This window comes from Parasteatoda tepidariorum, chromosome 9, assembly GCF_043381705.1.
Source record: "Parasteatoda tepidariorum isolate YZ-2023 chromosome 9, CAS_Ptep_4.0, whole genome shotgun sequence".
Lineage (NCBI taxonomy): Eukaryota > Metazoa > Arthropoda > Arachnida > Araneae > Theridiidae > Parasteatoda > Parasteatoda tepidariorum.
The window spans coordinates 1,888,171-1,914,102 of NC_092212.1; the positions used below are offsets into that span (position 1 = coordinate 1,888,171).

Genomic DNA, 25,932 nt, shown 5'->3' on the forward strand with positions numbered 1-25,932 from the left:
ATTCTTCTACATATAAAAACAAGATTGATTCGGAACCACTCACAAGTTCTGTTACATTTATGTTATTTTTCCAACTGACAACTATTTAAGATGTTTCTGCGATGTACATGATCTCCAAACTCACGAAAACGGTCAAATATCTTAAAAAATATGTATCAGACCAATATTATGAAAATATATTTGTGAAATGTTTTCGGTAGATGCATTACCAAAATGGATACCCCACTGGGGTGGTGTGGAGGGGGCAACATCGAAATCTTAATTTGGAAGCACCCTGTATACTGCAAATTTGGATTATCTAGGATAAAGGTGCCCCAATATGAATAACAAGGTTTTGTATTTTTGTCTGTTAATGGTATTGTAATGGCATTTTTTAAAAATTCGGTAAGCATTATTTAAAATAGAGATATATCGATATGTTAAGAAATATATGTGAAATCGAAAAATAAAAATAAACACGTTTGAGATTGTTTGAAACCTATCTATTGAAACCAAACTGGATTCCAATACCCCGAGAATCCCACTTTTACACGAGGACTGGAAACAGTTTTCTGACATCACAAGCCTACAAAAAGCTTGACAAATTGACTCTATTCCTGGAGTTAAACTATATTTTGCAACGATAGGCCAAAAATTACCATGTGACGTAAGGAACCAATCATCACGCGCCTGAATCTCGGCCGCATATAAACTATTCGAACTGAAGAGAGATTTTGAGGGAGCTGATTGGTTCTTTTGTCAATGTCATCAGAAACATATTGTTATTTCATTTCACCATACTTGGTATTTGCAGCTCTGGTGCGACGTCAATAAAATACCTACCTCCAACATTATTTCTCTCGAAACCATGTTCGAAATTTAGAAGAATGAAACGAATGGTTGAAAGAATTCGGGTAACTGAAAAATGTATAATGGAATCCCAGAAAATTATGAACCTCACAGACAAAGATCTGCTAGTAAGTATCTATTATAATTATTTAAATTACATAAATTCTTACAAAGATAATATCATTCTAATTTATTGAATAATACTGAAATCACAGTTTAATTGCTTTGATCAATTCTTATAAACAACCAAGGAATAAAAAAAAATAATTTGAAACTGATATTAATCGAATAGTTTGAAACTGATAGTTAACGAATGAAATCAAATTATCGAATTATTTTATTTATTTTTCAGGAATGAATTGAATCAAATTGAAATCACTAGTATTTAAATACAGTATTTTACACACGGCGTTCTCTGTATATCAAACTAAAAATCTGTATTATGTTTAATCTACCAATTTATAACTTGTTTTAAATGCTTGATCTTATTAGTTACACATTTTATTTTATATTTTGAAAATATATGTAATATGTATTATACGTTAGCATAGTAATAGTATCTAATAAAACTTTTTTCGTATTATAAAATCTTTTTCATATAAATCAAAATACTTTTGTTATGTTAATTGTTTGTAAATCTTATTTAAACTTTGAAGTCTCATATATGTCGATCGGACTATGTAGGGGTCAGGGAAATAACCTTGCATCAGAAAGGTTCTGAGTTCGAATTCCGGACAAGTCATGGATGTTCTCTCATTCTCTGTACTATTTGTCTTTACTGTGGGAGAAACGTTGGCCCACCTAATAGGGTGCTACGAAAGAGTGGCCAACAAATCTGCCCTTCAGTTTGTCAATACAGTTGCCTGTATTAGCAAAGGTCATTCCCCAGGTGGGCATTGGAAAAAAAATCTCAAAAATTGGATTTAAACTGCGTAGATTTCATTGAAAAATTTTTGTTCAGCTTGAACGGACAAAGCGGAACAAAGATTTTATGCTCCCAAGGACAAAATTTACTGTTAACCCCTTCTTCAAAGCATCAAAAGCAAAATTTTCATATTTTGTAGAATGTTTGGAAAACTTTTATAAAAAATTGCAGTTATTCCGTAGATAAAAGGATACGTCCCGTGCCCCCCCTCCCTTGAGCGTGAATAGTAAATTTAATTTAGTTAATTTTAAGAGTATGATACGCCTCAAAAATATAACAGAAGGTGTAGGTAAGAAATCCAATCAACGCCCTCAAAATCCCTCTTCAGTTCAAATAGATATTATAAGTGTTATTTTTATGCACCTCGGTCTGATTCCTCGTCATCTGACAATGCTAGGAGAATTGGAGGTGAGCAATCATTTTCTTCTTGTGGCGTCACGCGCCTGACATCGTGTAAATGGGGAGTCAAAAGTTCCGGATTACCCATTAGGTCAGACTTGATCATGGCTTGGGGCCCCCAATGATAAGGGGACCCCTTAAAATGGATTTTTTGAAAATAAATTAAAAAAAATTAAGAAAAATAATGATTTTTTTTAAAAAAAAATCTATTTAAAATATATATGAATAAAATACGATAATTTTTAATATAATGTTAATCATATTCATTTATTACTTATTAAAATTTAATTTAATATTATTTTTTTTATTTTAAATATGCTTTCTTAAATAAAAAAAGATATATAAATACTTTTATATTTGAATAAATAAAAAATAGACGAGAAAAAAAAATTTAATCTAAGGGCCCAAAATTTTGAATGTTCTAGGGCCCCGCGTACGCTTAATCCGGCTCTGGGAGTGGACACATTGGTACTATCTCATTCATCATTCGAAATTATTTCACTTGCGCACTCACGGATTCTTGATGATTCGGTGCATATAATTTTCATCCATCTATATTATTATATAAAACGCTAATACGTACGTATGTATGTATGTATGTATCAATAAAACCGATGATATTTCTTTTCTCGCGCTGGCAACAGTTTTCATTTTTAATTGATTGGATTCGGCGCGCAAGAGCACGTAGTGAGCAACCAGATAACAATAACCAGAGTGAGCATTATCAGGTTGTTCAATTCAGATTCATGCACTAAAAACATAACAATATTTAATTTAAACTCAATTAGGAATTAATTAATTAATGGAAGTGAGAATGCTCTAAAAGTCCGCTGTTGAATTGATATTTTTCTACTGGGAGCTACCTAAACGTCTAAGTGTTTGTATTGAATGCATTGTATTTGCNAAAATTCGGTGAGCATTATTTAAAATAGAGATATATCGATATGTTAAGAAATATATGTAAAATCGAAAAATAAAATTAGACACGTTTGAGATTGTTTGAAACCTATCTATTGAAACCAAACTGGATTCCAATACCTCGAGAGCCCCACTTTTACACGAGGACTGGAAACAGTTTTCTGACATCACAAGCCTACAAAAAGCTTGACAAATTGACTCTATTCCTGGAGTTAAACTATATTTTGCAACGATAGGCCAAAAATTACCATGTGACGTAAGGAACCAATCATCACGCGCCTGAATCTCGGCCGCATATAAACTATTCGAACTGAAGAGAGATTTTGAGGGAGCTGATTGGTTCTTTTGTCAATGTCATCAGAAACATATTGTGATTTCATTTCACCATACTTGGTATTTGCAGCTCTGGTGCGACGTCAATAAAATACCTACCTCCAACATTATTTCTCTCGAAACCATGTTCGAAATTTAGAAGAATGAAACGAATGGTTGAAAGAATTCGGGTAACTGAAAAATGTATAATGGAATCCCAGAAAAATAGAAACCTCACAGACAAGGATCTGCTCGTAAGTAACTATTATAATTATTTAAATTACATAAATTCTTACAAAGATAATATCATTCTAATTTATTGAATAATACTAAAATCACAGTTTAATTGCCCTGATAAATTCTTATAAACAACCAAGGAAGAAAAAAAAAATTTGAAACTGATATTAATGGAATAGTTTGAAACTGATAGTTGACGAATAAAATCAAATTATCGAATTATTTTATTTATTTTTCAGGAATTAATTGAATCAAATTGAAATCACTAGTATTAAAATACAGTATTTTACACATGGCGTTTTCTATATATCGAACTAAAAATCTGTATTATGTTTAATCTACCAATTTATAACATGTTTTAAATGCTTCATCTTATTAGTTACATATTTTATTTTTAATATTTCGAAAATATATGTAATAAGTATTATACGTTAACATAATAATAGTATCTGATAAAACTTTTTTCGTGTTATAAAATCTTTTTCATATTAATCAAAATACTTTTGTTATGTTAATTGTTTGTAAATGTTATTTAAACTGTGGAAATGACCTTGCATCAGAAAGGTTCTGGGATCGAATTCCGGACAAGGCATGGATGTTCTCTCATTCTCTGTACTATTTGTCTTTACTGTGGGAGAAACGTTGGCCCACCTAATAGGGTGCCCCGAAAGAGTGGCCAACAAATCTGCCCTTCAGTTTGTCAATACAGTTGCCTGTATTGACAAAGGTCATTCCCCAGGTGGGCATTGGAAAAAAAGTCTCAAAAATTGGATCTAAACTGCGTAGATTTCATTGAGAAATTTTATTTCAGCTTGAACGGACAAAGCGGAACAAAGATTTTATGGTCCCCAGGACAAAATTTACTGTGTCTTCAAAGCATCAAAAGCAAAATTTTCATGTTTTGTAGAGTGTTTGGAAAACTTTTATAAGAAATTGCAGTTATTACATAGATAAAAAGAAATTCTCTGAAAGTTTATATTTTTTAAAAAATCAATTCATTAGCACTTGAGAGGAATTTTGGTCAGTGTCTCTTGCCCTCCCCTCCCTTGAGCGTGAATGTTAAATTTAATTTAGTTAATTTTAAGAGTATGCCATGCCTCAAAAATATAACAGAAGGTGTAGGTAAGAAATCCAATCAACGCCCTCAAAATCCCTCTTCAGTTCAAATAGATATAAGTTTTATTTTTATGCACCTCGGTCTGATTCCTCGTCATCTGACAATACTAGGAGAATTGGAGGTGAACAATCTTTTTCTTCTTGTGGCGTCACGCTCCTGACATCGTGTAAATGGGGAGTTCCGGATTACCCATTAGGCTAGACTTGGCCATGGCTTGGGGCCCCCAATCATTAGGGGACCCCCTAAAATGGATTTTTTGAAAATAAATTTAAAAAAATTAAGAAAAATTATGATTTTTAAAAAAAAAAAATTCTATTTCAAATATATATTAATAAAATACAGTAGTTTTTTTTTTATATAATGTTAATCATATAAACTTATTACTTATTAAAATTTAATTTATTACTATTTATTTTTATTTTAAACACGCTTTCTTAAATAAAAAGATATATAATTACTTTTATGTTTGAATAAATAAAAAATATACGAGAAAATTTTTTTTAATCTAAGGGCCCAAAATTTTGAATGGTGTAGGGCCCCGCGTACGCTTAACCCGGCTCTGGGAGTGACAGCAGGTGTTGGGGTGGACACATTGGTACTATCTCATTCATCATTCGACATTATTTCACTTGCGCACTCACAGATTCTTGATGATCCGGTGCATATAATTTTCATCCATATCTCCAATACTTTTCGGAAACTCTGTATGTGTTGCATTTACCTTTTCAAAGAGTTCCAGACCGACTGCTTTGCCGTTGTCGACATGATCCTTGATCTTTTCAAGCATTTCCTTTAAGGCTTCGCGGATTTTCTGACCCAATTCAGATTCAATATCATCGGCCATCCTGAAATTAAACCATACGTGATTCCAATCAGTTTCACGCCATTGATCGAAGAAAAGAAGCGTTAAAATGAAGAAATTTCTGCTTAATAGACTGCATATATACATGGATCCATATCTCCCCTTCATGTGAGCCCAATAATATTGTATTACTAAGTATTACAGTATCATACCAAAATAAATTATTTTAGACAAATTAGGGGGTCCACAATGGGTCAGTATGTATGTATATATAGACAGAAAGAAGGCAGCCAGCTTTTATAGACATAATTGTCTCACAATTGTCGGGAATTGTGTAGAAACAAAAGAAACATTTAAGGGCCACAGAGCAACAAAGGATCTTTTTGAAACGGGTTTGTGCCCACCTGTCTCCCTAACCACTGCTGAGTCGAGGGAATGTTTTCTCTTCTATTTATGGTTTGTCTGCCTTATTGCACCATTTACTTCTTTGAGAATTCATTTATATCATCCATGTTAATTATATATGTTGTGAATTATATCTGTTTGAGATTAAACGAAAGTATTGAATTGCGGATGGCAGCGTACCTAATATGGGCTTCTTCTTCCTTCTATGGATAGTCGACCAGGTAAAGCTACGCACAGATAGCTCTGGTAGTTAAAATTCGTCTTAAGACTTCCGGATTATTACTTTCGATTTATTTTTAAGCTTAAACTTGAAAAAGTGTGCCATCAAATATTATTATACTGCACCGTTTGCACTATAATTCGTTCTTTAAATTTGTGTGTTATCAAAGTGTGTTAGCGAATTTAATCAACATGGATAATATAAATGTACTCCCAAAGAACTATCTTAATTAATAGTACAGTTATGTTTATCAATAGTGTAAAAATGCAGAACAACCAACAATAAGTGAAACGGGAAAACTCTTCTATAGTCCATTCCACCTTAAGTTGGCACTGGAGAGAAAGGTAGGTAGACCGGATTACATGGAAACTGGGTTACTCTTTAAATCAGTGCGGGGATGAGGTAGCAACAAAGGGAGAGAAAGTGGCCAGTATTGGCGTTTAAGAAAGCAAAACGCCGATTTTTTTTTTTTTTAAAACCAAGAATCGTACTAAAATTTTGTACATAATACGGAAAAGAGCACGATTTTTTAGAGCATTTCTCATAATTATTATTTTAAGATACTAGTTGTAAGCTGATTTCTTAATTAGTATTTAAAAAGCAGATTTTCTTATTATGATTTTTTAACTAAACGAAACTAATTTTAAACAAAAAAAAATATATATATTTAAAAATATTCTTTTTTGCTGAAATCTAAGTAAAAAAAAAAACAAAATGCATAGATGCGTATAAATACTTTGTTTTAAATATTTAATTTTATATGCTTATTTTTTGTAGATTAATGTACATTAATTTATCCCTCATTGGTGTTTTATTGGGGAAGAAAAAGTCAACATAGGCAGGAAATCATTGATCATGAAAAATATCATACCTATGTTTTTTCAATATTTACTGTTCTTTTTTTTTATAAATAAAAAATTAAAAAAATCTTTTCAGAAAAGTTTTTTTTTTACTATAAAAATGTTTTTTTTTCTGAAATATATTTGCTTCTAAGAGGCAAAAGAACTTACCTGAAAAAAATAATTAGTATTATCCATATGGGGGGGCGTACTGTTTGTTCGCTCCCCCCCCCCATGTTTTCAGCTGCCATATCCCACCCTCTTAGACTCAACAGGAACTCTTTGAATAACATGATAACCACCTATCCTGGTGGTTATCATGTTATTCATTTAATATTTTAACAGTTGACAGTTCCTTTTGAAAACTCTTTGTGGGGTCGCCCCTGAATTGAACTCAATCCACAATTTCTCATCAGGCGAAATTCTACTTGGATGGGTAGGCGCATTTGTTCAAAAGAAAATACATATTTTGAAATATCAGAACTTTCCTTTACTTTTCAGGACCTTTGCAGGTGAAAGGAGGCTTACGAGAAAAATCCGTATAATTTGTTATTTAAGTACAGTAGAATTAGTTAGCCTCGAAATATTTTGTCAGATACTGAAATATCTTAATATTTTCTACATAAGGGAAAGATTTTCTCAGCTTTTTGGGCTTTGTATTTCAAAAATAATTATTAAAATATTGATTGGTTTAAATTAATCTTTCGATGTTTAAAAAAAAATTAATGATTCAAATTTTGCGTCTTTTTTGAAATTATTTCAATTCCTATACTTTTTATTAGTTTATAAGTAACGGATTAACACTTCTATTATGGAAATTGTATTTCAGATAATATTTAAAAGTCCCTTTAATTGAACAAACTAAAAATCTTAAATTTTTACATTATTTAAGTTCCTATAAAAAGCGAATTGTTCTTCAGAACTAAACATGGCGTAAAAGACGCAAAATTTGAATCTTTACAGAGATCGATCAAGGCGAAAAATTTTTTTTCTTTTGTCGTAAAAAAATAATAATAAAATCACATGTTGAATTAGCTACACAGCAAATATGATCAACTGTCATCAGTTTAATAATATACACCTGTCTATTGGGGTGTTGTTGTTGTTGTTTTTTTCTTTTCATTTATTCTGAGGGGAAAAATTTTTTCATTAAATATTGTACAGATGAGGTTAATATTTAGAAAATTAAATAATCAAATACAAAAAAAAACGAAATAAGAACTGCACAAGAGATAGGACAAAGCCAAGGCGAATGGAAAAGCTGACTGACCAGTGTAGAAGCACAGCCAATGAGCCAATTCCTTGTCCTTGAAAACTAATTCAGCGCCAAACTAAAACACCTCCTTCTTCTTTGTACATTCGCTTTACTGAGAAAGTATTTATAAGTTAAATACATTTAATCATGAAAAACTTCTAATGAATGTTTCAAGATATACTTTTCTTACTACGCAACATTTATTTATATTTGTACGCGCATTTAAATTGCAATTAATTTCAAAATAGCGAAGAACTACTTTTCAAAGGCGGAGTATTACATTTCCTACATTACATTTCCTACCTTTCTCTCCAGTGCCAACTTAAGGTGGAATGGACTATAGCCAACCCCCGTAGTGATTGGGAGGAGAGGAGGAAGCAAACTCGTTTCAGGAACCTTTGCTACTGTGCCCCTAAATGCTTCGACCTTTATTCAGAGGAACAGCACTTCATCTTGGAGGACTGGTTTACATTATGTCTATGGAAGATAGCCTTATTTCTTTTGTGTATTTTTTGGTATTTCTTTTGTGTATTTCCTCCCTAGTTGAAATCAAACATCAGTTTACACCCTTTCTTCACCTGCATTCCTATGACAAATAGTTTAGAGTCTTCCTAACGTCCCAGGTGCGTGTTTTGCTCAATACATTAATAAGAGAGAGTACTTCACACTTACTGTTCAATTTCACGGTCTTTTACTCCAAGAACTTCAGAAAGGGATCCGGCGCTGACGGCCCCCTCAAGGAAAGCCAACACTGATTCATCAATGGCAGGGGCTGCATCTGAAGTGAAATAAAAATAATGTGTGATGAATAACTGAAGCTTGTAACTAAAGCACATACACTACAGCTCATTTTCGAGTGCAAGATCAGCACTTTCCAAACGACCCAAATTCGAGAAAAGGCTGTTATGTTGAGTTCTCTAGAGTGTACAACTCATTGTCTTTTTTTAAATTGTCTTCTTCATTTGAGCAAAATTTCCTTTCCCCGCAGCATCTTTTTGAGATTTGCAAAGAATCAGTAGCCACTAGGGGACAGATCTGGAGAGTAAGGTGAGTGGGAAAATCATTCAATTTAACCATTATTTTCATCGATTTGTGACAAAAGGCATTGTCTGTCTACTACTCTGCAATAACTTTCTTTTTGGTGGGTTAACCTGGTAGGGTAGGGCAAAGACCCATGTCCAACAGTTCGTGGGTTCGACCCTCGCCTGCCGAAGACCCGTGTAATAAATGGTGACACATTAAATCGGTCGAGTCGCAAAATCCTCCATGTTTCCATAACAAATCAATACCTCTGAGCGTACTGATCTAACAGTTTCCTTGTCTTCTGGATTGAGTTCAAGTTACAAGGCTACGGAGTTGAACATTAGTAGTCGTAAACCCACAATTGGGTCAGCTGTTCAACGGCGGATATGATATGAAAGGACATTGTCTTGGTAAAACAGAAAATTTTTCTTTTGCATATGAAGCCGTTCTTTATTGATTTCCTCGCTCAGTCGATCCAATAATGCCATATAATATTCGCTATTCATAATTTTATCTTTTTCAAAATAGTCGATGAACAAAATACCATGCGCGTCCTAAAATACGGTGGCTGTTGTCCACTCAACTGAACATTTTTTTGTTTCAGGAGTGTGGTAGTGGATCCATGTTACATCCATTGTCATATACAGACGGAAGAAAGTGTGACCCCCCTTTTTTTTTATCTCACTCTAAAAGTTAAAAACAACGTCTTAAATCGTCGACACTTAGTTCTTTTAGGTTCAATGTGAGTAAACTATACACTCATTTCGAAAGCAACTAGCGTTTCCTCACATTTTTATGTAACATTGTATACACACTACCTTCTGATATACTTAAGGTGTAAGCTATCTTACGCAAACTTTGCTTTACGATCTTGCAAAACTGTTTTATGAACTGTTTTGATATTTTCTGCAGCAACGGTTGATTTCGGACGATCAGATCGTTCAGCATCATCAGTGCCTTTACGACCGCGCTTTGTATTCAGCATACCAGTCAAAAATATTTGATTTCTCTCGTGCAGAGTCTCGATATCGCTAATCAAGTCACTGTTTTGCTTCAGTATTTTTCCCCATCAGAAAACAATGCTTATTCAAAACATGAAATTTCTTTTCATCTATTGTTTAAAAACTACAAAACCAGGGTCTCTAAAACCACTTGTAACCTCTAAACGAATAATCAGAATGTCATGAAATTTTGACAATTATAGTTTGAAAATTGTTACTGTCCAGAAATCATATGGTTCTGTTAGCAGTGGTGCCATTTATGTACTTATGTGTCAATCCGGAGACTTATTGAGTGATGTTTATACACATATACAGGGTGATTCTAAAAAGATGGGCAAAATTTCAGGAAGTGATAGTACACACCCAAGCAAACAATTTTTTATGAAAGAATGCATGGTCGAATACAAAACGCAAAACCGCTAGAGGGCATCAAAGTTTATGTTCTTGTATGAGGCAAAAACACACAAAGAACGATGAAGTTAAGTTATAAAAGCAAATTTAATGGTATGTAATTTCAATAAGTGTTCAAAACAGTTGCCGGCAGCGGCTATGCACGCAATACAACGGCTAAGAAAAGATAGGGCATATCACGAACTTTCCCTGCAGCGGCTGAAAGCTTGGCGACAAGTAACGCAACGCAGTAACTCGCAACAGGAATGGAGCTTTCACGTTTGCATCAAACAACTTTCCAAATGCGCCAGCACCTTTGCGTTTTGTTTTCGACCAGGCATTTTTTGATAAAAATTGTTTGCTTGGGTGTGTACTATCACTTCCTAAAATTTTGCCCATCTTTTTAGAATCACCCTGCATATATACATATAAACTAAACTAAACTCAGTGGCGCGACAGCTCATGGAGCCAAGGTCTACTGTGCTCATTTCAGTTTTCTTGATCTTGGGCTCTGGGGTGCAGAAGAAGGGTGTTCCGGGCAGGTGGTCAGCCGAACGTGGTACCCCCAGTGTTTAGTTCCCAAGCATGCTTGGTATTCACTTATATATATATATATATGTATATATATATATATATATATATATATATATGTTCAATATAGGGTTTTAATATGAGTATTACGATTACCACTATTTGACCAGTCTCAGTGGCTCACACCTGTAATCCCAGCACTTTGGGNTGCGTGTTAAGTATTTTACATCATCTCAGTTTTGGAGACATTTGCTGTCAAAGTTTATATTTTTTGTTGTTGTTTGTTAGCATTTTAAAATGACTTTGCACTAGCATTGACTGTTTTGTATACTTAAAAAATTTAATTGAATATCAAAATGTCATTTTCCTGGCATGTTCCAAACAATATTTCCAATAATAACTAGCTTCAAAACTTCCCATACATTTTTCAAAATCTAATTTTTTTTATCTTATCCTATGTAAGCATTTCTAGAATATACTCAGAGGATATTGTTTACTAGAGCTTCGTTTAAAAAAAAATTTTCTGTCAATAATTTGTTCGTCCCAGGAAAATCTGTCATTTTCCTGGCTACTTTTATTTAGTGGTTTATAACCAAAATAGATAGAGGCAGCAATCAATATCTTGTGTTAATAGATTGATTAGATACCCTCCTATATGAACATGTCTTGTTGCATGAATAAAGAACCAATTTTCTGATTCAAAATCTATATCAAAAAATTTTTCAAGGTGAGTAGGTTTTTGTGTTGTCTTTTTCCTGGCTTCTTGAAATCATTAATAACATAAACTACATAGATTTATCTGAGTTATTTTAAGAAACCCTGTTGTTTTCTGTAGAATGTAAACGTCTTCGGCAAAAATATTAAATTAAAGTAAAGTTATATGCCATAAAATGGCGAATTTGTCATTATCCTGGCTGTCATTTCCCTGGCTTATGAATGCCAGGACATTGAGGTGCTGCCAAAAATTCTTTTTAACTGCTAATACTATAAAGAGGAAAAGCAAATATTAACCTAATACCAAGTTTATGTATGATTGTAATATGCTTGGATGTAATCAAAATTATTTATTTATTTAATGATTGATTATTATACACAATTTTATTATGTACATATCAGCAACAAAACTTTTTTTGTTTCTTTCTACAGTGGATAAAAAGAATTAATTTAAGCAATTTATGGTTCATCTAACATAAAGGCTTAAGTTGAGTTACTCACTATTAACTTAAAATGGCTGTTTTTTAAACTTCTAAGTTAATATGTCATTTTCCTGGCATTCAAGATTTGGTGAATTTCTATTTTATTTTTTTTCTCGAGCAAATTTCAATAAACTACACTGCTGTCTGTAGGATATTAATAAGCGTAGCTAAGGAAGTATACAAAAAAAATTTTAGATTATTTTGAAGACTTTAAAATTTGAAGAAATTTTTTGGAGATTTTTTTATATATGGAATTATTTTGGAAATTTTTTTATATATATATATAAAATAATTTTTTGGTATTTGCTAGTAGTTTGATAGTGAAAGAAACTTTTTTCGTTTCATTCTGAAATAAAAAATAAAAAAATTAAAAAACGAAATTTGCTCCATCTTCTTGCGTTTTCTAAAGTGAAATTAGTGCTTCGAATTTTAAAAAGTAACAAAGAAAGCTCCCGAAACATATTTTCTCTGAAAGACGATCCCAGAGAAGTTTTTTTTTTCTATAACGAAATATATTTTTATTTCTCCTAAACTATTTTAAGAATATAGGAATAAAAGAACATTCATGAATATTTCAGGATTTGAAAATTCAGTTCAGGTTCTTCGTAGAAAAGAGGAAAAAAAAGGAATGAATTGAGTTCGAAGGCTCAGGATTTGTTCTGGTGAGCATAGGAAAGGTTGTTTGGATTCACTGTTTTTTTTTTATTATTTTCTTTTAATGTTTATTTTTGAAAATGAAAAAATGAATTGTTTTTAAAATAAACTCATACATGTATCATACAGAGAGCAATATGAACTCACCCTGAAGTAAATCAGCGGCTGCAAAGCCAATAAGACAGGCTAGCAAGAAGAGCTTCATGTTTCTGGAAGAAAAAAAAATCATAAATTCAGTCAACACATTATAGCAGCGTATCCCAATTTTTTTTTGGCTACTATAAATAATCAAACTTCTTTCTGCTGAGCTCCAACTTTATAAATAGAGTTGAAAGGTAATTGTGAACATTACAACCTATAAGAGACTAAATTCAAAATATTTAATTAGAGGAATGATGATTTTTCATCGTTTTATCCTTCATAATCTTAATAAGGTTTTATGTCTGATTGTTAAATTTGCTATCCTTATGCTATACCTAAGTCTCGTTATAAATTTGTTATTGGTGTGTATATACATGAGCTGAAAATAATTAAAATAAGCTGCATTATGGTTTACTTCGAAAGGAAAACTTAAAAGAACTAGTACAAACGATGTTATTATGAAAAATTATTTCTTTATTAAAAAATTAAAAAATTTCGATTTGAAAAAAAAAAGGATGAGAAATACTAATGCAATATTTTAAAATTATTTGCTTTTTCAAGATTTTTTTGTTCAATCATTGATTCTAGAAATTTTATATTTTCCTTAAAAAAATGTCATTTTTATTACATTGGCATTTTACTTGAAATAATTTCATAAATGCAACCGTCATATTAAATAAATCACGAATTAAAGGTTGGATCGAAATTGAGTCAGAGATTTTAAAACTCATCATTGGTTTTAAAAAGTGCAAACTCGCGGAACTCCTTTAACCTTTTGCCTACGGCTGGTACAACATGTGGACCACATGTGATGGTACAACCTGATATACCGTAAGCAAAAGGTTAAGTGTTCCACAGAACTCTAGGGTTCCGTTGAATACCATTTGGGAACGGCTGCTTTAGAGTGCGATTTTTTTCTCGTAATGTAATGTATTTTTTTGGATTGAGATTTATTTATAAAAGGATTTCACTTAGTTTATAATTTCTTTCATTGTAAAGTGATTTATTACAGCAGGAAAGGAGGTGGGATTTAAATTTCTTTTCAAATGTTTATCTATTGTTTAGAACTGGCCTTTAACCTCTGTTGTGAACTGCAAATAAACTTAATGATATGGATTAATTTGAAAATCAGTCCTTTAAACCCTTTAGTTTTTCGTTATGCAAATGCCACATATTAAAATATTGATAAAGTATGAGATATGAAAAAGCAAGACTTACCGAACCACGATGCTCAGAAATCAAATGACGTAGCAATTTCGATGTGTTTAGGAGTATATAAACTATTTTTTATCGGACTCGAAGGTTTCTTAGGAATTCAACAGGTGCTGATAAGGCTGAAAAGAAGTATCTTCTGCGATAGAATAAAAAGGAGCGTGAGAAAGGTACCATTTGAAGAAAGGTTTCGAAAGGAGGATTTTACTTGACTGTTTCGAATCTTGTAGAAGAATTCAATGCACATAGAGAACATTTTGCTTTCACATTACTCCGTTATCATTAGGGTTGCAAGTTCTTCTTCTCTGTTGAATCACCAGAAATTATTATAATTTTGCGAGTACACAAAGTCAAAAAAAAATTCTACAATATTTATGGAAATGTTTGAATATGTAGTACAAATCACTCACTCTCTCTCTGTGTATATATATATATAAAAAGAAAAAAAATTAATGAACTTTTATTTAAAAAACCGGAAAAAAAAGCTGAAAAAAAAAGATATAATCTTTTCTTCAGCCCACACGATTATATCCGCAAAACAGAGTGCTTTCTGATATTGTATCAATAAAGCCAAAGCAAAATATATTAATACAATAGTGTGAGGAGCACTCAAAAATTTTTTTAATAAAAATAACAATANTATATATATACATTGTATTGAAGTATTCTATCTTATTGATGCGCTTTGGTATGGCTATATTCATATAGCAAAGCACTTTTTTTTCGGATATAATCCTGTGCGCTGATGACGAGATTATATCATTTCCTTATTTTGTTTTCCGGCTATTTAATTTTTTTAAAAAATATTTTCAAAATTATTTTATTATAAAATTTTTTTCTTCTGTTTTCATTAATATTTTTTAGATTATTTTTCACGTTTTCTCCATATTTTAAACTTATTTTATGACTTCTATCTATCTATCTATCTATCTATCTATATGTGTTTGTTTACATAATTTTCATTAAATCAAAATGTTTTTTTTTTCCTGGAACCTAAAATTTAACAACCTAAAAAAAAGATTTCCGTCTGCAAAATTTTTGTCGACTCAGATTCCGCAGCTCGCATATAATTCATTTGCTTTAAAATAATAAAACGCAGCCACTTCATAAAAAAAATCTTGTGATGTTAAGTAATATTAATCCTACTCACAAAAATTTCTATTTATGCTGAAGTAAAAAGAAAATTGAAGAAAAAAAGAAGTGGGAAAAGTTGTTGATGGAAAAAAAAAGAAGAGGAAAAGAATGAGCCGAAAAGCTACGAAGTGTGCAGTCAGCATATATGGGAACAATACTTTTGAAAAGTAACCAGTAAAAGTACTTTATGCGAGAGTAACGAGTAAAAAGTAGAAATAAAATTACAATTACAAAACAAATAAGTAACGATTTTCTATTACATTTCGATAAAACCATAAATTCAAAATAATCGTAAATTTCATTAAAAAACGTGAGAAAAAATTATTTAAAATGCATTACAATTTAATTGAAAGGTATCAAACTTTAAAATGCAAGAAAAATTCCATTGAAAGAGTGATCGTTGAAAGAAATCAAACGAGAAATCAAAATTCAATGTCTGCATATAAAAAGGATTTTATAGGATGCTCAATTAAAAACTTGTAAATCTTTAGAAATGTTGTTTTTACTTTCGGAATTTTTAGTCTCAAATTAATTTATTGAACAAATTCGATAACATTATAATTTTTGTTTCAAGAAATAAGTAAAAAAAAAAAAAAGGTGTAAAATTCAATAAAGTAAGGGTTTTCCTCCAGCAGTCGCCTTTTTCTTGTACCAATCTTTAAAGATGTTTGGAAAAAGAAGTTAGCTGTTAAAGAAAATACTACATTTAATTTATAAATTAAAAAAATAAATAAATTAAAAAAATTTTGAAAAAAAAACTTTCTAAAAAGAAAAAAAGAAAAACGATTCAGAACGATTTCAGAAAAAAAGAAAAACGATTTCTTTGGACATTCTAATACTTGTACTTTTCCACCCAAGAAAGTAACGAAAAAACAAAAACGAAACAAAAGTGGGTTCAAAATTACAAGATCATGGAGTTGAACATTAGTAATCGTAAACTCAAAAAATTGGGTAGGCTGTTCAACGAAGGATGTAAAAAATATATACAGTCAGACCTCGATATAAGGTCACCCTAAGGGACATCGCAAAAGTGATCTTATAAGCGGGGTGACCTCTTAACCGATTCATTAGCAGTTCGTTACTAAGCACGTAAATAGTAGGTACACATTAAGACTTTTAAAAATGTTAATACAAACGAAAACAATTAACCATAAATTAAATGTTTAAGTCAATAAATTTTAACAGGATTAATAAAAAAATAAAGAAAGTTAGATTTAAAAAATAATTTAATTTACAATAAAGCTGTTTACAAATTTCCTCAAAGTGCACATACATACATTACATCTTACCTTATTTAAAATAATCATTTATGCAGGTCTGTCTTGTTTTTGGTTTCATTTTTTGAACAATGTTTTCTAGATTTTGCAACTTATCAAAATGTTACTCAGCTCCCTCATGATTTGTAAAAAAATTTCGTATCACATTTATTGCATTGGAGGTTTTCACATGGGTTACAGCTACAGTCTCAGGATCACTATCATTGTCCTCACTGACCACAACTTGTGAAACAATTTCAGAAATTGTAGCTTGTTAGTTGGCTGCAACATTTTCCTAGAACTCGAGAGGGTTAATTGCCTTGTAAGGAAGTTAAATAGGCTTTTGTTAGAAAAGAGCTTCCCTCGTCTCAGATAAAAATGACCTTATAAGCGATAACGATTTTTAAAACTTGACCACATATCCGATATTTTGTAACAAAGGATTCCTATTCAGTGAGCCGGGACTTTGGAAAAGTGACCTCATATGCGGGGTGACCTTATATGCGGATGACCTTATATCGAGGTCTGACTGTACATTTATAGAACGTTTGCAACAACTAGGAGATATACTTATAGTCTAAACCCCTGTTCGCTGTGCGGATTTATTTTAAATACAATTGTTGCATTCATCCCTTTGTGCATGACTTAAATTCTAAATCATTTAACCAATCGCTTTAACCGTCATTCATAATAGTTTATTTATGTAATTTGCACCAAAAAATAGTAATTGCAAAGCGGTTACTAAGATAAGAAACCAAATTAAATAACTTTATCTTAAAATGTTACGCAGAACCGCATTATTTTAATAATAATAATTATAGAAACTATCCTCCTAAACTCTTAATCTAGAAATCAAGCAAAATCAACAAAATGTAATAATAACATTACAGATAATTTAAACCTTTAAACGCGGGAAACAAAAATATTTATAGGAATATATTTATGCTTTATATCAATTTTATGCTGATGACAAACCAAACCAATATGAAAATTATTGTAGGAAAACTGGATCCTACCATGTGATTTTCCAGTCACTGAAATTGTATTGATAACAATGAAAAACTGCGGCACCATCATTAGATTTCTTTATATAGTAATAAACAGCCAAAATTCGGCCCTAGTTGGAGGGTAGGCCATCTACTGAAATTACGGTTGACAGTATAAATCTGACGGAATTTCCTGACTCCGTTATATATAATGACGAGTTCAGTTTAGATGCTTTTACCTAAAGATGACCTCTTAAGAGTCATCATCAAACTAATGGTCACCGCGAAAAGAATATCATTTCTTCAGGCAGTAAAAGTAACGAGAAGGTGAAAGAGATGTTGCCACTAAAAGTAATACTTGTGAGGAAACGTTCATCCTACTGAATTGAGGCCTATTCTTGAGACAGAAAAATGTTTTGTTGGGAGAATTTATCCAAGAAAGTCTATTTTAAGTTTTCATAGGAGAAAAAGATGTATGCAAAAATGATCACATCAACGTAAAATGAGTTTTTCAGGAAAAAATATCTCCCGTGTTTTTTATTTATTTGCGTAATATTTCTGGAATTTCGATTCGTAATTCGTGTGTTGATAACCACAATTTAACCGTTGACTCCATTTTGAATTTACTACGATTTAAGTTCAATTCCGCAACCTAGTAACTTTGCACCTAACCCAGAAGATAAGGGACCTCCTGGATCAAGTATTTGTACAAAATAGCCTTAATAGGGTGCACTTTAAGATGCAACGAACCCGTATTTGTGTTACCTGAAGAAAATCACGTAAACCTCACATCTGTCAGCTACTTTGAATTTTTTCTACTTCGAATTATTTACTACTTCAAAGATATTTATATTTTACGTCATCATTGTGATCGGTGCAGGCCGAAAGCAGAATTCGTATCGATCAGCCATCGCTGTGATTCGAACCTGAGTCACTTGATTGAAAGGCTCTATCCCTTGAGCCAAAAAGGTAGGTAGGTATGTTATTTATGTCGCACTAGAGCTGCACAATGGACTATTGACGTTGGTCTGGGAAACATCCCTGAAAGTGATCCGAATACACGCCATCACAACTTTGATCCTTTGCAGAGGGGATGGCTCCTCCGCTTTGGTAACCCGTGCGAAGACGAGCATTTTACAATAGAACAGTTTAACGAGGACCGCACACCCGCGGTCCCTACGTAGGCTGATCAAAGTGGTCACCCACCTGTTTACTGACCGCAGCCAGTGATGCTTGAATTCGGTAGTGTCTTTATGAGCCACCAAGACAAAGAATATACACATAGTTTGTCTAAAGTTAGAACTCTCCTAGACATTCGTCTGGATCCGTGGTAGTGACTACGGTAACGAGGTATAACTATTTCAAGTAGGGGTGCGGGGTCATTGCTTAGGACAGGTTCTTGGCTCTGGTCTGTGAAAGAAAGGGAATCTTTTTCTTCGGTCTACTGTGTTAACCCTAGAGTGAAGAGAAGCTACCCTCCCTGAAATGCACTATTCTTGTTTCCATAGCGACAGATAGCCTCAGACTTTGTGGTGGGGACAGTTCTTACCGTAGACAGACTAAAGGGGAAGAAGGCTATCTTCCTACTAATAATGTAAACCAATTCTTCAAGATTTGTCTATAAAAGAGACATTCAGGGGTGGAGCAGCAGAAACGGGTTTTCATCTTTCCAAACACTACAACTGGAGTGGATGAGGAGAAGGAAAAATTTAAAATTTTATTTATCGTTGATTTGTTCTGCCCTTTACACCAGTGTACCCCAACTCCAGTCCGCGGACCGGTACCGGTCCGTGGATCATATGGTACCGGGCCGCCAATTTCATTGAAACTGAATTTAAATTCCTTGATTTATACCCCAAATTAAAAAAATATCTGGTAAGGAATGGATCCCATTTGTCAACAAATCGGGCGGATCTAGCATGTCTGTGCAAGAAGAAGATCAACTGCTTGAAATTGCAAATGACGGCGGCCTTAAAACTGCTTTCTGCCGGTGTTCTGGATTAAAGTCATGACAGAATAACCCGAGATTGCCACCACAGCACTTAAATCCTTGTTACCATTTCCGACAACCCATCTGTGTGAAGTGGGATTTTCTGCAGTAACAGCAACCAAAAAAAAAATCATCGGAATAAACTGGACATAAGCAACACACTTCGGGTGTCATTGTCTCCGATTACCCCCCAGATGGAACAGTCTCATTGCAAAGAAACAAACTCAGGGTTCTCATTGATTTAACGTTCTAGTAAGTTAAAATGTTAAATCACTTTATATTTATTTTTTGGGGTAACTGTATTTTATTTTGAAGGCCAGTTTGAATACAATTAAATTAAGTCAATAAATCAAAATAATCTAAAATATAAACAATCAAAGCCCCCCAGCGGGCCGAGGTAAAATTATCAAACGTTGACAGGTCCGCGGAGATAAAAAGGTTGGGGAACACTGCTTTACACTATTGATAAGCAGTGCTGTGCTAATATTTAAGATATTTTCTGGGAATACATTTATATTATCGATTTTGACACACGCAATGTGTGTACGTATGTATGTACGTATCATACATTTTAATTACATTCATTTGCACATTCATTCGCTGCAAGTACAAAATGTATTATTATACAATACACTATACTATCGGTACTGTAAAATATAATTATATAATGGTATTCATTCGTTTTGTAATTGTATATGTAGATTACTTGCTATCATAATTGCCTGTAATTCCATATTTTGACTACTTATAATCACGATTACAAGTAAAATTGATTACCGTAATTGGTTAAGTAATCACGATTACAGTTGTAATCAAAGTTTGCAATCATGATTACAAAATTATTGATTACTGTAATCCGAAAATGCAATCGATTACATTTTTGCCTTACTCTGATGTAATCAGAAATCATGATTACCTATAACCGAGATTACAAGTAATTAATTATACAGCAATAATTATTTGCAACCAATTACAGCTGCAATCGATTTCTATAATCGACGCCCAGCTCTGATAAAACCTGTTAGAACTTTAAGCATTGGTGAAAATGAAATTTGTCTATAAAATCACTCCAACACTTACAGAGCACTTGCTCTAGACAGAACACAACTTGTTCCAGACAGCGGATAAATAATTTCGAGTCTTTTAATCTATAAATCTTTGTCTAGTAAATATAATTTACAGTGTTTTATTTACCACTTCTTCTAAATAATTCAAAGATTGGCTGCACTTGAGCCATGTTTTACCTCATAAAGAGTTGACAAAATTAACCGAAACTTTGCAACTTTTAGGTTGTAGTTATCGGTTTTTATTATATATTTTGTCGAAGCAGTTGGACAAAAGATTTACTCATTATATTAACTCATTTCAAAATTGTGAATGTTTGTAATCATGATTACAAGTTGTTGATTACTATAATTGATTTTTGTAATCATGATTATAGTTGTAATCAAAATTTGTTATCATGGTTGCAAGTAATTTATTACTGTAATTGAAAAATGTNTTTTGTAATACTTTTAAAGATAGATTATTTGTCTGTAGATGGCACCACTACGGTAAAGTTTAAATTCAATCATAATGATATTTTCTTTAGAAATTTTGAATTAGTCTTTTAAAAAGGGATTTTTTTGGGTAAAATCTATGTAACTAAATTTATTAATATTTATTGAAGATGGTATTATAACTTGTATAGGGTATTAGTGGATTCATGACGGTTTTTCTCAGGGATCTTTTTTTTTGGTTCTGACGTCCGCCGGATGCGGGATGACTCTGGACGTGGTAAACAGGTCAGTCTAGATTCTTTCGCCTTGTTGACGGGAGGATAAAAGAGAAGCGATGAATGTGGCTAGTAGCAGTTGCAGTACCAGTAGTAAGCAGTTAATCAGAGCAGTATCCTGGGGATACGGAGTTTGTCCGCTGAAGGAGTGGTTCGTGACAGTATCTCGGAGATGGTGGATCGTAACCTTAGGGAAAGCTAAACTGAAGTCTCTAGCGGGAAGGACTACCGGGATTAGCCAAAAGCCGATATCTTTGAGACGATGGGCCAAGTCCGAAGGAATCTATGCTGGACGTCCGGTGTCCCCCTTCTACATGCCTAAGTCGCTTGAAATTAGAATAGCTGGAGAAATTTCGAGATCCTAGCCGAGGAGTTTGTCCATGAGTTCATCTACCTTTCCGGTGGGCGGTTCCAGAGTGAAAGCAGTAAATTCCGTAGGGTACTTATAAAACTTTAAATTTTATTTCGTTAACATTTTAGAGGAATCATTTACCGAAAATTCTGAACTGTTATGTTGTGTTTATTTTTGTGTAGGAGAACAATCAGCATTTAAGTGTAATTTATAGATATCATAAACCAAGTCTGGGTTTTTAGAAATGTTAAATGAAGTTTGTATTTTATAAACGTCTTTTTTTGAACTGTAGAAGTTGAAGGTTATGCTTGAGTGTTTTAAGGTTGCATTTTTGTTTTAATTAATGTATAAATGTTTATTCCCATGTTGGCATTTGGAAATGTGTGAAATTATGTTTTTGAAGATTTAGAGGTGCAATAAAAATGAGTTTTAAATGTTGAAAGTTTTATGTAATTCATTAGATATTTGTCTACTAAATAACCTGGGTAACCGTTACTAAATTTAAATTTTGAGATCACAGCCAAAGGGGTAACGGTACAATGCACCGATGGTGCTCGTTCAATATCTGGAAGGTTCGAAAGTATACAAGCACTTGCAAAACAAAAATCGCCTCAATACGTCTGGACACATTGCATGATCCACAAAGAAGCTTTGCTTTCGAAAGAAATGCGTCCTGGTTCAAATATTGTGTTAACTACGGTTGTAACAGTTGCAAATTATGTAAAAATGAGAAACCTGAGAATCTTTTCCGTTCTTTGTAATGACATGGGTTCAGTACATTCAGAGTTACTATTTAAATGCGAAATTTTGAAGAAGTTTTATGCGAGAAATTTTTGCAACGTGTTTATGACTTAATAGAAGAAATCACCATTTTCCCAGAAGAAGATAACAGACCGGAAACCGAGAATTTTCACTATTGTTTATTTGTGATGAAATTGAGCTATTGGTCATCATATTCGAGAAATTAAATAATTTGAATTTTCAACTCCAAGGAGCAAAGACACATATGTTGGATACGAGTGATAAAGTTGATGTTTGGAATTATGGGGCAGAAATTTAAAGCAAAAAAACTTAACAATGTTTGCATTTGTGGATAATTGTACTAAAACTTATAAGGCTGAAGAAGAACACATAAAAGTTGTATTTTTAACCATTGAAAATCCTTTAGTCATGCTGGCAGGGAATTTTAAAAAGTATTTACCTGCCGACGACAAACTGATAGCAAGTTACAAGTGGGTTAGGAATCCATTTCATAAAACTCCCGAAGGACTCTCAATTGATGAGGAAGAAAAATTCATAGACTTCACGACAAGTGGCGAAACCAAAATACAATTTAGTAATAAATCACTATTTGAATTTTGGACAGGAGGATGATTTTTCTGCAGTAAAAACAAGGGCATTTCGCATTCTATTACCATTTTCAACATCCTACCTTTGTGAAACTGGATTTTCTGCTGTGGCTTCTTTGAAGACAAAATATAGATCACGGCTAAATATAGAAACTGAACTGAGAGTGGCTACTTTTAATATTAAGCCTCACCTCAAAAAACTTTGCTCTGCAGGACAGACCCAAGGAAGTCACTAAAAATAATTAATTTTTTTAAAAAATTTAGTATGTTTGATTAAGTAAGGTGGGTAAGCCAAAGGTGGCCAGTGCTCCTAACGCAGCCCAACCCCCAAAGTAAAATTAAATTTATTTTGAATCATAAGATGTCCCTGCTGCATTTTAAATCTTGTATCTGAGGTGCACGAGACGGAATTGAAAGATATTTCCTTGAATGGCCTCCATTATATGAAGTGATTTAAATTTTTGCTGTTGTCGTTTTTATTTCCGGATGAGAAGATATTGTAATTTATATGTTTTTAAATTCTTAGAACTTTGAGTTATGATATGTTTTCTGAAAGTTTATTTTTTTTCTCTTTAACCACAGTACTTTAATTCGAATTAATCTATCAGAATAACAGTTTTAAGTCGTGCAAATGGTGAGAGAGACCATATGCATGTTCTCAAGGTGGCCCAACACCGGTGCCACCTTGGGGACGCGTGGGCCACCTTCGGAAACAAACGTGAAATCTATAAAAAAAAGTTAATTATAAATCAACACGTAGCATATTATTTCTCAAAACGTAATGATTGAATTGAATGCCAATTGATTTATTTCATTTTAAGCAAATGTGGAACTCTGGTATTTTTTAAATTTTTATAATATATTGACGTTTTCTGCACTTGAGTAAAGTTTGCGATATTTTCTTTCAAGTTTTTTGTATTGTTTGAATTTTGAAGTAATTTTTCAGGTATTTTTTCATTTTTGGGGTAGTTATGAGTGTTTTTGTGGTCGATTCTGGTATTTTCTTGTGAATTTGGGTATTTTTATACTAGTTATTGGTTAGGTTAGTTAACTCTAGTATGGTTATTTAAGTCTTGTTAATTAATCCTTTTGAAAAAATTAGCTCAGTAATTCTTGATTAATTCTAATGAGCTAACTCAAAAGAATCTCTAGTAACTTCACACAAGAACTATCAATGTAAAATCAATAAGCAAATTATACACTCTAAAAACATATCTCTTTTTTAAATTCGAAAGCCTTGTTCCTATCAGCAAGACAAGTGCCTTTTCAAAAGATGTTTGCCTGTCCGAGAGTCTTTTCTAAAGATAATTTGAGTAAGTGAAAAAGTGATTTCAATATATTGCCCACCTTTGTAACCTGTGGAAAACCGCGGAAGTGGCGAAGAAAGCACAAAAGCGTAGAAGGAAGTTAAGCACAGAAGGTACAATTTTGAAATTGTACTATAAAATAAATGAAATTTTATTTTACAACTTAAAGTGCACGTGATATGTATTAGAGATAGGTGTAAGATGTCACAAAAAAATTTCAGCTACTCAGACTTAACCAGAAAATTTGTAGAAATCCTCAAAGCAAAGCCACTTTTGGCTCCCCACCTTAAGTTTTGATTTAATAAGTTGTTTTTTTTTACTTTAATAAGTTATTAAATATGTCGAAATTTATTTTGTTTTCTATGTGTATGTGCGCTTTCCTTTCAGTCAGTAAACATATTTTTTCAAGTTATATTTTCTCTTGGATTTTCTCGCGCCACCCCACTAGTGTGCCCCACAGGTTGAGAATCGCTGTAATGTATGATTCTTTCTCTGGTCGATTTACAGGGTTTTTATTCTCCACTACTTCTAAATAATACAAAGACTTGGCTGCATTTGAGTCTTATACAAAATCAACTGAAACTCTGCAACTTTTAGATTGCAGTTATCGGTTTTTAATATACAGGGATATTCAAAATGAATCTAGCGATTATAAACAGCTATAACTATTTAACGAAAAAGAAACTATTTAACGAAAAAGAATATATCGATAAAATTTACACAGAATGTAGAAGGAGTTTCAAAATTTTGAATACATGCGTCACATTATGTGACTTCCCTTGCTCAACTAGGCGGTAGTCCATTTCATTCTGAAGCATATGTGCAGTCATCGACGCAAGCGCATTACTGTTTGAGTTTTCCTTTGCATAAATATCCCTTTTCTTCAAACATCCTATGCCTCCTGCGTATGTTGTTTCCATTTGGAGTTTCCTGATTGTAACGCTGGCGAAATCTTCTCTGCCTTGTGATAACAGAATGACAATTGTGCATGCGCAGGATTCCACTTCAATGCGTTAAATTACTTTTCATCAAATAGTTATAGCTGTTTGTAATCGCTATATTCATTTTGAATTACCCTGTATTTTGTCGAAGCCATTGGCATCCCTGCAGTTACTCTGGGGAAAAATTTAATCTAATGGAAACATTCTTATGGAAGTTATCTCTTTGTTGTTTACAGGAATAGTGAATACAAAATGCTTAATAACAGTTAGTTTCACTTTTCTAAAAGTTTGTGACTTTTGTTGAATTAACGTTGCCAGCCCGCATTCCGGAAAGGGTGAAGCAAAACAAGTTTATGAACTATATTCAGCATCAGAGCAAATTAAGAAGAAAAATCGGTAGCATCTCATTTAAAGATGATGGTTTTCGTAAGGAATAAA

The 25,932-nt window shown here is 32.6% G+C and overlaps 1 protein-coding gene across 1 annotated transcript in view; it reads right to left on the minus strand.

Annotated features, from left to right (window-relative positions):
- LOC107437813 (uncharacterized protein PF3D7_1120000) overlaps positions 1 to 14,648 on the minus strand; it is a 35,334-nt gene extending 20,686 nt beyond the window's left edge. Inside the window, exons 1-4 of the mRNA XM_043045913.2 lie at positions 14,412 to 14,648; positions 13,200 to 13,261; positions 8,930 to 9,035; positions 5,458 to 5,581 (exon numbers count right to left, since the gene is read on the minus strand). Of these exons, the coding sequence (XP_042901847.1) occupies positions 5,458 to 5,581; positions 8,930 to 9,035; positions 13,200 to 13,257 (288 nt within the window). The 5' untranslated portion in view covers positions 13,258 to 13,261; positions 14,412 to 14,648. The remainder of the gene's footprint in view (positions 1 to 5,457; positions 5,582 to 8,929; positions 9,036 to 13,199; positions 13,262 to 14,411) is intronic.
- Between the last annotated feature and the right edge of the window lie 11,284 nt (positions 14,649 to 25,932).